The following is a 15,423-nucleotide window of genomic DNA, read 5'->3' as shown; positions in this document are numbered from 1 at the left end:
TCTGCCTTTGGCTCCTCTCAAACACACTCTCGTTCGCACACACTCACGTCAGCACAGTGACAGCCCCTCCCAGACAGGTTAACAGGTGTGTCACCACCCAGACATCCACCTAAGCAGGGGAGGACCGGACCGACCTGTTTCCTGCACTCTCCCTCCCTGCCCTTCCTTTTCATCGGGGCCCTGACACACTCTCAGATCTCTCTCAGGGTGCAGGGGCCCTTCAATCACTAGGGATGCATTATTCATGGGGCTGGAGGGACAATGAATTCCTGCAGGGTTAGAGACAACAAAACACTTTTTCATTCATCTGAATGGCACGCATTAGGGAAGAAAACAGCACTGAATGAAGGTGAAGACGTCACATCAGAAAGCAATGAGTGAACTCTGGCCAGTAAAGAGTTTGTGGGTTACTTTGTCGGATGTATCTCTTTCTCGCCTTGTTTCATGTCATCTCTTTAATGTCTGAAAAACAATTCAAATCACAGACTAAATCATGTAAATGTCACCATGGTGGCCAGCTGGACTCTGTATCTCTGAAGTTAACAGATGAATTCATACGACATTTCATGCGCAAACAGACTGAATGTAAACATGTAAATGTTTTAAATCTTTTTGTAATGAATGGATGTTGTTGTCCTCACAACTGCATTAAAGCGGGGCAATGGGAATGGTTCTGTTTCTGTAAATGACAGACCGCCTGCAACATAAACTGTCATGAAAACACAGGTTTTTTTGTTTTTTTTTACCCATGGGCAGATTCCCAACATCACCGCATCTGCATCCTTGGCGTTATTTTCCATCTCACCTTCTTCAACATCAAATTCGACCACATTTCAAAGGATTTCCCAGGCCCAATTCCCTCAGTTTCCAGTACCCCAAATGGCATAGTTTGAGACTGACACAGGTAATTTCTATAATGGGGACTTTCGAGTGGCTCACAAACAAGTAAATAGAGAGAGAGGATTGAAGGGGGGAACACTGAAAACTGTGGCCGCCACACATGTGGACAGCAGAATCGAGACTATTTACCAGAGCCTGGCTGATACATCGATCGGCCAATATTGGCTTATGACAGGTGTATGGTATCTGCATATATGCTGTCCGATATGAAAACATTTTGATTCTGAAGAACACATTGCAGAAGAAGATACTTGGGTTAATTTAGAACTATAAATTCCCAGTAAACTTTACTGTTTGAGTTTAATGATGTCATTGTAGGCAGTCAATAGTCATTGTTCAACTGTAACATGCCATGTTACATATATTTGGCGCAATTGTTTGATAACAATGAGGGATCAGGAATGTGTGTATATTGGCCGATATATAGATCGCCAAATGTTTCTAATATTGGTACAATATTGGTGTCAGCTCCAAACTGGCATAATATTTAAATTGAAATAAAGAATATCAATAGAATTTCAATGTCAATTCTTGCAAAAAATATATAAATTAAAACACTTTAAGATGCACAATAATTATGTTATTTGTAAAATAATTTTGCCAAATGCCAGACTGCCATTATGTATGATAATTTGACATTTTGTGATGCTAATATTAGCAGTTGGTTTCTTTTCCCATTCCACCTCCTGACATGATCAGGATAGAAAAATATGGATCCCACGTCTTATGTGGCCTTTTTACAGCCAGTAGTGCGCTCCGATCGTGAACGTGATTCTTGCTGTCTCTCTGTCCACACTCATTTCAAGCAGCCTGCAGGTGGAACTTGAACTTTCTCACTACTTCATATCTGGCAACACTGACTTTCAATGATCCATGTACATAAATGTCACCGAGTTTTACTTGAATTCAAAACAAGGGTTTCAAGGACTAGTGGAAAAAAATCTGTTTTCATGAGCCATGTTTTTTAAACCAGTCACCAGTCAGTTATGTTGGGCTTATAAATTAGTTTTAAGGGGGTGGGGGTTACTTTGAGAACCACTGCAATAGTTTACATACTGGAAACATGTTTAATGTATTTTCTTTCATGTTGCTTGTCTTAAGTTTTGGATTTCGGATTACACTGTTTTGGAAATGTATTTCCTACAAACAGAGAGAGTATCTGTTTTTCCAGACAGATGGACCCACCCACAGAGAGAGACTGAATGACTGGACATGGCAAAAATGTGTGCTCTCTGTGCTGTTCCCCTATGTGCTGCAAAGAAAGCTGCCCAGCTGCATTCCTCGCCATGATTTTCCTTTTGTTGATGTGCTGCAGAGAGACGCCCTGATCCTGAATGACTTGCATGCCTGTAGATGCCACATGGGACTTTGCAATGTCTGGAACTGTCTTTCATCCTCATCAGCATGAAATGTGCCACTAAAATGATCGTATTATGTAATCAACTTCCTCGTTAGCCCACAGGTGAAGAGACACTTTTCCAGAGTGGACTGTAAACACCGTGTGTCTCCGTTTGTTCATCTGACCTGCCTGAGAGTTAACACATGTCAGGGTGAAGGGGGCTGAAAGTCAAAATGAAAGACACTTGAATATTCTTAAAATAATGAATAAGGAACACAGAATAAGGAAAATATTGTGGCAATTTGCATGTATTATCTACTTTTTAATGGGCCATTTGTAAACGGATTGTAACATGATGTGGTAATTGAGACCTTCTCCGCTTCTCTCTGTTGCCTACACAAGACTGTGGCATACGTGAGATAAACCTTAAGACCTCAAAAATAGGGATGGTATCGAAAACCAAAGTGATGTTCTGGGGGTTGCACTCCGAGGTTCTGAAGACTGTGTCCTGCCTCCAGGTGGCATTTAAAGAATGACAATGCACAAACATTAGTCTACGTAAAATGCAACAGCAGCTATAAGACAAATAATGTTAATTTTACTTTTAATTCCCAGATAATTGTGGAATAATCCATCCTCTAGTCTAAATCAAAAAGCTCATCATTATTTTATGTCAAAGTTCATTAATTTTCTGCCCCTGCCCTTTAGAGAGTCTGTACACACTACTGCCCCATGGCTCTTGATGGTGATTGACATGGCGTGACCCCTGAGATTGACACTTTTTTCCCCTATAAAACGTGAATGTTACATTGTTTAAGTTGTTTAATATTGCTGGACTGTGGATTTCTTTGTGAAGGACTTCAGTCAGACCTTCCGAAACAGACCAAAGGAGCATATTCTGGACTGACCCACTCAGCGCCTGTTTCACCTCCCCTGACAGAGAGCGACAGCTGCTAACATTGGTGTAGAAAAGGAGTCAGTTAACACACATTATTTACTTAAGGAAGTGCTGTAATGATACATGGAACACACATTATTTACTTAAGGAAGTGCTGTAATGATACATGGAATAAAGCCAGTTCTCAGGAATGAGAAGATGAATGCTTACAGTTGACCAATGAATCCATCCCGAGACCCAAGTGGTGGACTGACATTGCCATACATACTAGTGTTGTCATGATACCGGCATTAAAAACTTTGATACCATACCTTGAAAAGTATCAATATTTGACATGCCTCAGGAAAAACTTGATACAAGACTGACGGCATGAAATTTAAGATTTGTCTGTGTTAAGCACAACAGCATTTAACGTTATATACTTCTGAGCATAGCCAGAGAACAGGGCAGAGCAGGTGGTCTTATGTGGACACCGCAGCGGTGTGTGTGTGTTTATCAACTCGCTGACAGAGAGAAGACAGAGTGAGAAGCCGTGGCTGGTTTCATTATAAATACTAATCCATAGAGCCATGCTATATCACCATATACACGACATGACAGGTCACAGATACATAAACAACTGTAAATGTAGCTGTAGGGCTGAACTCTGATCTGCAAGGTCAGAGACATCAAACCTGACTGTTTTGTTTTAAAGGGATCATAGCTTCCTAAAGTACCTTTCAAATGGTTGGCAGGGAAACAAAAGAATGCAGGGAATGATCTGCATGCCCCATAACTCCAACTTAACTCAGAGTAACCAACAAGGGGAGAAACACCACAAGGGTGTGTCAGTCTCTTTCACTAAACTACACACAGCAGACAAAGCATGGCTGTCTGGTTTACAGAGCTTTGATGCTTATACTGTACCTTGGACTTTTTTTTACTTCTCCCCTGTACTGTACAGTAAATATGAGTTTTGTTCGCTATCTGCAAAAATAATTACTTTTGTCGGTTTCTTCTTGTCATCTCACAACAGGAAAACAAAGGGAGAGATAAACTGATTTAGTGATATAATAATTAATATAGAAACTCTGCATACTCTTGGTGGTACAGTGTCTGGTCTGTGGCTTCTTGCTGCAGATAAGCATTTATCACCGCCTCATTAAGGCACAAATATCTTCAGGTCATCAAGGCAGAGCAGAGACGGAGGAATGTGTGGAGGTGGCAGTGATGACAGCTGATTAGACATCAGATAGAGATGTTGTGTGTGTGTGTGTGGGGGGGTGGGGGCATAAATACTTCTGACTAATTTGCATTGCTAGAAGTGTTTGAATAACACACGCCTATCGAATAAACCTGATTAAAATACATATACGCAACGTAAACGTAAAGACCTTCACACCCTGCTGAGGCATCCTACGCACTCCTACAAACACACCCTTACCTGAGACAGAGGCGAAACACTCACACACCTTTTGAATTCCATCAGAATTTCACCTTATGCTTTGTAAAACAAGTGATGTTGAATTTTATAATGACTCCAAGAGACCCAGATTATTATGCAACTATAAAAAACATTTGTCCTCTATCATGGTTGTCTTTGAACCTCTGCAGTTAAAATAAAAGCAGACCTATTATCCTGCCGTGTTTAATATAAGTTCTTGTACATGTAGGTGATCTTGAAAGTTCAAAGCTAAAAGTTGGCACCAACAGAAGCTCCTCTCTTCCACAGAAGACACTGCTTCTGAAACGCCCCGCCAGTAGTCTCACATTCAATCACGTGACTTTGTGACCTCACACTACGTCTCACATTTGTATAATCTATGCTTCACGGCTAGCTTGGCACCTAAGAATTGATTTAGCACAGCTGCTACAAAGTAGCAGTGCTGGGTCAGGCATATGTGAGATGACCATTTGGAGAGGGGCTGCCGCACTGGACAGAATCTGAAAACTGATGAAGCATGTAAACCTGTTCTAGTAGTAACCAAAAATAAAATTATGAACCTAAACATTATACATCTCCTGTAATGCCTAGATTTTCCCTGAAGAATGTCAAGAAAACAGTGTGTGATGCAAATATATTTTAATCATCGGCCTGGAAATTAAATCAAATCATACATTCTCATCATTTCATTTCTATATCCACTTGCGTTTCCAACAATCACTGATCATAACTTACACTTTTCCAGGCTAATCACGATCAAGTGCTGGAACTATTCCAGCACGTCCATCTTATTTTTTCTGTTTAACATGAAACATTGAGGGGGGGAGAAAAAAAGAAATAAAACATGCATCCATAAAAATGAGTTAACAAAAGAGTTAAACTTACGAGTAGGTGACAGAAACGGTACAGAACCGTGGCGGTCCCTTAAGGATCAGAGGAAATTAGCTGCTTTGGTGTCGACACATTATGGCTGGAAAACAACTGATAGCAAACAGTCTTGAGTGTTACAATGTATTCACAGTCATGTCACTGGTGATGAAAACAGTGTTGTTCTAGTCATGATGGACACGTGGTGGTGTGATGGATGACAGGCTGCTAAAACTCTGCTATCCTTTAATAGTGATTCTGCTGAAGTGTAAATAAAAGTAAAAATAAAACCATGACAGGAATAAAATAAAGTCCGAAGAGCTGAACTTGAATTATTTCCCAGTTAAGCCAGCAGACCATTATGAAGCAAACAAATGCCGTAATGATGTAAGACATGGAGGGTGTTAAAAAATGTATAGCTACAGCAGTTGGACCCTTCCATGACATGAGTTTAGTGCCAAATGTCATGAACCATATACAGCACAGCACATCTGTGCAGGTTGCATTTAACTGACAAATTAAGACACCAAACCATGCTGCACTTTTTAAAAAAAGAAAAAACATTTTAAGCTTTGACTCATTGCTTCATCTTTCATCATCCAGTTGGTGCATCTAAAACTTTTATTTCCCAGCTCCTCCTATGACTACTTTTTCAATTTCAGAGACTTCCTCAATTTGAAGAGGCCTATTCACATCAGCCACCACTTACAAAAGACAGACAACAAAAAGGTGTTAACATGTGTTTCTTCTTGTGCTTTTAAACAGCAAAAATCCAGTTTAATGCTGCGTTACCTCCCCATAGTGTTCACTTTTTTAAAACTTTTATTTGTTGATGAAAAGTCCCTATGTAGAGAAGGATGTGTTCTCTGATTTGCCAGCAAATGAACTGAGGTTTTTTTTGAGCAGTCAAAGGAGGAGTGAGCAGAGAAAAGGTCAAAGGAGGGAATTGGACGCAGCTGGGCGCTTCAGAAACTACAAGGACTGAAAAAACAGCTTCGGTTTGTTAGACAGGATATTTATGGTGTCTGATGAGCACTACTTTGCTTCTTTAAGTCAAAGTAGATGCCAAAGCAAAACTGCACTTTGTAAATTTTATGTTTAAAAAATGCTGAATATGTTTCTCATATAAAGAAAAAAAGACATAATTACACAAAGGCGCTTACATAACACTGAAAAAAAAAAAAAAAAAAAGATGCCTGTGTGGTTCAGTTTACTCAGACAGGATTGTGACATTGACAACGTGAAAGCCACAGAGACACCTCCATAGCTCAAATTAAGGAGGGAGCCTGGTGTTGCACTAAAGATGGCAGGTGGTCTTGGGTTGTATTGCTCCTTGACATTGATTTAATTAATTTTCCAACATCTTTCTTAAAACCTTCGACTCACCCTGCCTCTCTCAGAACTCCAAACTCCACCAATCGTGCACTTGGGCACTAAAAATAAAACATAACATTTACTGAAATTATTCTAAATAACAACAGACCCAAGTCTGGTTGTTTGTGTCGAACTCGAGGCCTTGTGGCTCCCCTGTGGAGACCTGAGCCTGCAGACCGATTTAGCTGCCAAAGCCAAAAATGCCCTTGATGTAGCCGGTGAGACCTCCCTTGCCCTTCTGCTCCACCTTGTCGTCCAGGGGTGGGAAGGCAACATGGTTGAGAGCAAGGTCAAAGAACAGGGGCTTGCAGGGGATCGGCTGGAAGTCGGGAGGGAACTGGACCAGATTGGGCTGTTTTCCTACGAGGGTGGAGTCGAGGCGGAAGGTTTCCAGGCGGTCGCAGAGGGGCTGCATGATGGAGGGAGAAGTACATAAACTGAGCATTATTGTAACACAGAAAACAAAGTTTATATGAATAACTCAGCCATCCATTATACAACTCGTGCATAAAATTCAAGCACTTTTAAGGTACCTAAGGCTTAATAATCACATCTAAAATGTTACTGTTAACACACCTGCAAAGTGAAGTTTAGCGAATTTCCTCTTGACCACAGTAATCAGTGTATATTGTCACTAGTTGTATTTCAAAGGATATAAATAGATATCTAGCTAGCTATGGCAGAAAATGACACCCAACACTCATTTTCTGGACGAGTTCTCCAAATAATGGAAAGTTCATCAGTTCATCAAGGCAAAATTCATAATATTGGCGTGGTCTGTCTCTTGATTTGGTCCTCTTACCGTGTTGTCTTTCACCTGCTGCTGAGAGGGAACTTCAGCGGTCTCATCGGTGTCTGAAACACAAACATTCCTTGAAGGTTGTAGACACAGCAAGAAAAAAAAAACACAGAAGAACAGGACTAAAAAAGGATAAAAATAATTAAGTTGACTTGAAAACTGTTGAGAAGGTGCTCTCACCTAAGATAGCAGCAGCTTGAAGGGAATATTTCTCAGCGTTGACCTCAGCGATGAGTTCCTGAACATCAGGGAGATCCTGCAGAAACCAGAGATACGGATGTGGTTCACCAAGACTTTACTGTTTACAAAATCCTTCAGGGTGTGTTTCCTTTGTGTTGCATTTGCAAATTGAATTGTGTGGTATATAGAGATTAAATGTGCGATCTGTTTTACGTATGTTGCCTGTTTGTGTTTTCAAAGGACTAACCTTGAGACTGTTGTTGAGGTTCTTGGCCTTAGACTGGACCTCCTTGGCATATTTCAGCACTCTCTCATACAGCACCAAAGCCTCACTCCACTTCTTCACCAGCACGTAAGACTGGGCTATGAAGAAACACCTGGGAAGAGTACATCAACAATACATCAGTGCGTGTGAAACAAACTACAGAGGTATCAGACACTTTTAATGCTTTTTAAAGACTGTTTCAAGATACATTTTGAATAGATAGAATTTTTGACAAATCATTGTTTTCTTATCCAATTTAAGACATTTTAATGACTATAATACACAGTTGTGTATTTAAGAGATTTTAAAGCCCAAATGTCTGACCTGTAGGCCTTGTAGACCAGGGTCTTGAGGGACACCTCCTTCTGGAAGGTGTGGTCATCCTCCAGACCCTGCAGGGTGGAGAGCTCAGCCAGACTCTGCAGAGACAAACAACAACAAGAAGGTTAGGGAGGTGATGGGAAGCTGACTGAGCTACAGTATGAGAAGGAAGTGGTAGACTGTCAAACAAGGTTAAGCACACATCCCTTCACTTTTCACAAACGCAGAACAAACAGTGAGTGAGGGAGAAAGTTACCATACTTATTGTGATACATGCTGTGATTATGGACACATATCTAGAACCTTTTGATTAAAAAGATCACATTAAATTAGACATATACCTGCAGGATGATATCGTAGAGACGAATGAGGTCCTGTGGGCGGGGTCCTCTCTTGTTCTCATCGGCTTCGGGTTCCTTCAGTTTAGCCTGCAGAGTGTGGGCCATGCTCTCGTTTCTCTTCACCAGCGTACACAGCTTGATGTAGGTCAGGTAACTGAGAGAGGAGACCAAAAGTTTAATTATCATTCACTTCTTAAAGAAAATGAATGTAGGAGAGAAATGTTACATGGTTGGAATGACTTCGAAAAAAACCCAAAAGCATAATCGGCAGATTGAACATTGATGAACATGATCGGCGTGTCTGACACATTGCCCATTTCAAAGTCTGATCTTGGCTTTTACAAGCCCCCGTAAATGTTTTGACTGAAGTTTACCTGTGCAGGAACTGCAGGTTGGACACCTTTCCGCTGTCACCCTCAGAGCCCCTCTCTCTTTGCTTCTATAAAAGGCAACGTAAAAAAAAAAAATGTTGGGAATGTCATCACATACCCGTTTTAATGATGCAAGTCATAATTGCATGGCTGTTAATTAAACTCGTGAGGATCATAAATAAAAGCTCACATTCCTCTTCTTTACTGAGACATGTCAAATTTTTAAACTGGTGTGTCTTACCGCCTCACTCTTCAGTTCCTCTCTCACGGCCTGGATGGTGTCTCTGCACTCGGCCAGCAGAGTCTCATACAGATGCTCTTTGGTCTCCTCATTAGATGCCTGCAGAAAAGGAGCATTACTTATAAGCCATAGTCTAACACAGTAACTACTTCTGACTGCATCTACTGAAATCTCTGAATCTTGTTTAGATCTTTCTAAATATGAGGCTAACTTTGAGTGGAGACGTTCATATATCATTGTTTTGTGGGAGCGGGGGATGTTTCAGTTTGTACTTGCTGGTTCCAGCTTCATGTATGATGTAATACTTTTCTTTGTCATTTATTCTAATAATGAAAGGGTCTTTGGTTTTGGACTGTTGGTTAGACAAAATAAGCATTCTGAAGAACTTAAACCAGTGAACCATAAAATACAACTGTAGGTCTGTAGCAGCACTGATACTAATCCCCATACAGATGAGGGATGTTTAAACAGGAACTTTCTTAGATTAGACGACTGGCAAGAAAACACTCAAATCGTGCAAAATTCAATTTATAAGCTTAAACGCTGTCCAGAATATATTTAGTACATTACAAGAGCTGTTAGAAACGGTTTAACTATCCTCATACAGAAGAACACCTTGTGCAGTTCACTATGAACATTTGAAAACAGTCTCACCAATTACATAAAAGTTAACAAATAATGAGGAAACAAAGACCTGAACTTGAGCTATAGCCTGTAGGACTTTAGAGGGCTCAAGGTTACTGAGTGGATTCACCAATAATACTTTTAAAAATCAAAAATAATAAAGAAAAGAACACTTGGACACTCTGACATCTGACCTCAGACACACAATCACTTTCCACCTGATTAAAGCAAATAAAAGCCATTCATGCCAACACAAATATACCAAGAGCAACAGTCAAAGCAGGGATGTGACAGTGACAAAGTGGGGTAGAGATGCAGGTATGTGGTCCGGCAGGATGCCAACACATTCCTCACAACTCATCACCAATCGGATACAAACAGTTTTCAGTGTTCGAATCTTTGTGAATGACAGGAATGACACCTCACCTTACTTTCATCGACACACTCATACAATAGGCTTGTGTTATTTCCTGTGGTACCACGAAATCCTCAGAAATCTACCAGACACATTACATTAACATCTATGATGGATTACTATAAACAGGAAAATGTGAGCAGTACCTAACAGAGGAAATTGTCAGTATGGTATGGTTTTTGTTCTTAACTCACATAAAAGTCTAAACACCTTTGTGGATGATAGTGACACATATTCAGCTTTAAAAAGGGGGGCAAGTAAACGCTCAGGAAGCAGCACAGCAGAGGAATGTTACGAGAAAATTCCTTGTAGGGATAACTGATAACAGAAAGGTCTGAAGGCTGATGTTATTCAGCACAACACACTCGTGCCGACACCTTGGCAACACCTAGCAGGACCGGCTCAACCTGTTTATCCATCCAGCCCTCTAAACAACAGAAAGATGCTCAAGCGATTAGAGCAGGGAGGAGTAGAAGGAGCTCTTCAGTATGGCCCAATACTGCATTTCCTGTTGCTAGAGGGCAAGAGCTGCAGATCAAGTGTTTGTGCGACATACTCTGACCCTCTATTGAGCAATTGAGGACAAGTTGCACCCATGCTCGCTAATTCTAATACACTCACTCAAAGACATAGTTGGTATTTATTGATGTTTTACACTAGCAAGAAATCTGCACAGGTTTTTGTCAGCTTTAAATTTGCTTGCCACACATTCAGTTCACAGCCACTATTACAACAAACATTACTACAAACAGATTTCCCAGCTGCGGGACATTAAAGGATTTCAAATTCTGATTCTGACTCTATAAGCTTAACAATGGACAGCAACGGTGATTCCCAGAGGGGCCCATTTGATGCTGTAAGGTGTTCACAGATAATAACACTAATCCATACGCAGAGATCTGCTGGGTGTTGTCCTGTACTCATGTGTGGGCTGAAATGCACAGAATGCAGTCGTGCCATGATGGAGGCTGCATGCCAGAGACCTGAGTGGCAGTGGGTGTGACAGGTGTGGTTGCAGGGCGTGCAAAACATTTGGGTGCATGAAAGGATGACTGAGGTGTGGTGGATGTGAGGGGACTGTAAAGAGAAGAGTGCCACCTCCTGAAAACCTAAGGAACTACGTGGACGGTTGTAAGGACAAGGTGTGGACTTCAACAGGGCATACACACTGTAGGAGTAGTTACATGTATCTCTGAGGAATGAGGAACAAAGATCTTACTCACTTTCAAATTAGAACAGAGCATCTTAATGGGGTATTGCATTTACAAACATTAAGTGCCAATTGAACATATCAGCACAGAGATGAAGATTTCGTTGTGCCTTTTCTGATTCAGCTCAAAAATACAGCAATAACAACACTGTAGCTGTATAGCTGCAGGGCTGTTATTGAACTGTAGCTTGTGATGGTTGAACTGGTTTGCCCTTTGATTAGGTGTGGGTCGTTAGGACTGTATCAATACCAATAGTCTTAGTGATACTCCTCTCTGGTTTGGTTATTTATTGACCACAATATGGTCTCAAAATAATCAAAATCAATAATCATAATTCAGCCATACATTTTTGGCATCACTTGAAAATGTGACCCCTGTAGCCACACTAATGCAAAATAAAGAATTTGGGCTGTAGAACACACAGGGACAGTTCAGCATTTATCTTTGTAAGTGCTTGCAAGCTATGGTATCAAGAGATACTGACATCAATGGCTTCACACTGAATGAAGTGTAGTTTGTTTTTACTCAAAACTAAACTGTAAGAACTGACAAATACTGACTGACCTGCGCAATAGCGGCCTCATTGTCTCCCAGACCCAACAGGAAGATGCGAGCCTTGTCAATCTTGACAGGCACAGAGCGTCCTCGCCACTCCACCTCACTCATGGTGGCGGCCTGCTTGGTTCTTGCCTGAGTGATCAGGGACTGAGGAAAGGAAAAAGAAATGTTTTATAAATACATTATTTTTTCTGAGAGAAGAGCCAAGACGTCTTTTATCTGTGAACATTCAATCTTGTTTACAATTCTAAGAATTCATTAGTACACAAATCGGCTCAGCATACTTATAATTAGGACCAAATTTGAGAGTTTGTACATGCCCCACCCTTCACATGATATTAGGCATCAATGTATGGAAGATGATTGATGGTACAATATATTCCCATTTTTCCAGCTCCTGTATGTTCACCTCTAGTTTCTCAGCCATCATGCCTCCTCCTCCACCAGTCAGTCTCATCTGCATCAAGTCATTGATGGCATTTTGATCGCCTGTAATCAAGACAGAGAAAGAGAAAGAGAGAGAGAATGAGAGAAAGAGAGAGAGAATGAGAGAGAGAGAGAGAGAGAGAGATAGTTACACACAGTGTCTGTGTGTCTGTTCAAAAACTGCACGTCTCAACACTCTCAATGTCTCAGAATGCCTTAAAGAGTCAAAGATGGCTGTCAATTATGCCGAGCAGGATCAGTTTTTCCACCTCTTCCACCTGTGTGTGTGTGTGTGTGTGTGTGTGTGTGTGTGTGTTACTCACCAATGTTGTAAGCACAATAGCGGATGTTGGGTGAGATCTCGTCCACACGCTGACGATACAGAGCTGCCATCTCCTCAGTGAACGCACTGGCCAGCTTCTCATAGATGGTCCTGAACACACAAAAATGGGTTGTTTTATGTTTCAAAAAAATGTTTATGTTACAGTAAGAGAAATTCAGACACAGCGTAAGAACTGTAGTGATGTTAAAACTCACTTGCACTTGTTGAAGGCCTCCATGGCACGCTTCCACTCCTGCAGTTCAAACTCCACCATACCAGTCAAGTATGCTGTGTAGGCCTGAAATAAAATAAAGCAGCAATAAAGACTAGCTGTTGTAAGACTCAGGAGAGATATGTTTTACTCCCTGTGACACAACTTTTAAATAATAAAAAAAAATATCAGCAACCCCGAGTACATGTGTACCTCTTATTCTATACATCTACACAGTGTCTTTGAAAACAGGCTGAAGGTGATTGTGCTGTGTACCTGAGCCTCAAGTTTTGTCTTTGCATCGACACGGTGGCTCTCACAGAGTTTCTCCAGCTTCTCACTGTGCTTGGCAGCCTTGCGTAGTCGTGCCAACAGGTGGAAGCGCTTCCGTGGCTCTGTGTTGGCTTCCTGCTTCAGCTGCATGGCATAACTCCATGCACGCTCAGCCTCCATCAAAACCAGCAACAGATACCTGAAGAGGGGGAGGTCATTGGATCAGATGTTTGGTAGCACATATGAGGCCCTGCCATAACACTGGCCAGGTATCTGCACATGAATGTGCAGCACAGACAATCCACTCCTCACCTGCTGTCGGAAAGCATTTCAACCGTTATCTTCTTCCCAATAAATTTATGTCGGTTGCCCATCCTGAAGCCAAGAGTCTTGCGCAGGCGACGCAGTCTGCGGGAGCAGTAGCCCCTGGACACAGTTACATTAAGATGGTTACATACCAGTAAATGATATACTTGAATGTTCATTCTCAACTTAGCGTCCCACATGACAATCACACAGTCAAGCCATTTTTTAAGATTTAACATCATATTATCCCTGTTCAATGAGAACAAACTTAACTGTGGTCAAATACCTTGTTTATGTAAACATAGTTGGCCAATAAAGCTGAATCCAATTTATTTTCAGATGTTTCTAATATTCTGAAACATCAGAATATTAGAAAAACCTAAACAAACCTCTTCTTGTATGTAAATGCATTTGGCAAAGCTGAATATTATAAGCTTCTTCCATCCAAATTTAGGGGATATACGTGTTGTATCTAACTGAAATAGATTTACAAGTGCACCTCAAGTATTTTACCCTGTGATGATCATAGAGTCATCTGTATGTCAGCAGTATCATGCTAACCATATGGAGCGCAGGTGTCCTTGAATACAGCTTTTTCTAAATGCATAAAACAAGAGTGCGGTATCTATGTAGGGATTTGTGGAAAAGTAATGTTGGTTACATTTACACATCAAGTTGTGAGACATGCTTGCCTGATGATCATGGGAAAACCATGCGCCCTCTTGTGAACAGCTATAGAATAGTCAACACTTCACCACAGACATGTCTGAAGCTTTGGTCCAGTAAGTGCAGTTTTCTGTGTGATGTGACATATTAACTCACCTGTATCTCTGGTAGTCTCCGTGCCTGAGTCCATGCTGCTGCTGGGACTCTTTGATTATTTGCAAAACTGCAATTAGATGTTAAGGTACAACAATATCTGCATCATTGAATACATGGTACTCCAAGTGAATAATTTTAATTCACATTCCAGTATAAATAAGTCAGTCATGACAGCACTAGATGTAACGTTAGAGACCCTGACAGCCTGACTGTGGTGCTGTGTCTGATACGTTGCAGAAAAGGCAACGTAACGTTAGGTACCATTTAAAAACTCAGATGTTCCAACTGACCAAATCAACATAACACCTCCACATTAAATCACATTTTAAAACGATTTAACGCACTTAGACTTTAGAAAAGGTGTGTGACAAGCCAAATAAACCTGCTTTTCACGTCTGCCACTGACAGCCTGCCTCATTATGACACGTAGGCTAATAACGGTAGCTAATGTTATCCTCTCACCGAGCTAGCTAGCAGGCTAACATTAGCTTCTGAGCCTGTCGCAGATTTGCTGGAGTACAGACCAAACCGCCGCTACACATTTCGTACTGTGAAGGATACTTTCCAGTCCAAGTCCTCCATCAGATTGATTTTCTTTATTTTCATCCGTGGGGGAAACTTTGGCTTCGTTTTGCTTGTCTCCGGCCATCTCTGGGTGCTAACAGCTAAGCGGTACACACACACATGCTCAGTCAGAAGTAAAACCAGGGACCAATGACGGCGCAGGGAGGGGAAAGAGGTCAAAGCTATATCCAAACCTCGCGATGTTTGGCTGGGCAGTCTCGTTGCCATTCAACAGTGTCCCCCTCAATAAAACAATACAATACACTACACTTAGAGCACCCAGAAGCAACACACGACATACCATCAATACATGTCATAGAGCTCATAATGTAGAACAGCAAAGAAACTAATCATGGGACAAAACTGTACATA

General features: G+C 41.2%; 1 protein-coding gene across 1 annotated transcript; it reads right to left on the bottom strand.

Moving 5' to 3' along the window:
* Window positions 1-5,182: 5,182 nt before the first annotated feature.
* On the bottom strand, window positions 5,183-15,212 carry srp68 (signal recognition particle 68). The gene is made up of 16 exons (XM_030420599.1): window positions 15,049-15,212; window positions 14,488-14,554; window positions 13,672-13,785; window positions 13,363-13,558; window positions 13,091-13,173; window positions 12,877-12,986; window positions 12,537-12,616; window positions 12,134-12,274; window positions 9,320-9,418; window positions 9,082-9,146; window positions 8,708-8,861; window positions 8,370-8,464; window positions 8,028-8,157; window positions 7,781-7,856; window positions 7,604-7,656; window positions 5,183-7,210 (listed from the first exon to the last, which is right to left on the bottom strand). The coding sequence occupies exons 1-16, from the start codon at window positions 15,134-15,136 to the stop codon at window positions 6,983-6,985; spliced, it is 1,779 nt and encodes a 592-aa protein (XP_030276459.1). The 5' UTR covers window positions 15,137-15,212; the 3' UTR covers window positions 5,183-6,982.
* Window positions 15,213-15,423: the final 211 nt, after the last annotated feature.

This window comes from Sparus aurata, chromosome 1, assembly GCF_900880675.1.
Source record: "Sparus aurata chromosome 1, fSpaAur1.1, whole genome shotgun sequence".
NCBI lineage: Eukaryota > Metazoa > Chordata > Actinopteri > Spariformes > Sparidae > Sparus > Sparus aurata.
The sequence above is the reverse complement of the archived record's forward strand: the minus strand, read 5'-3'. Positions and strand labels throughout refer to the sequence as shown.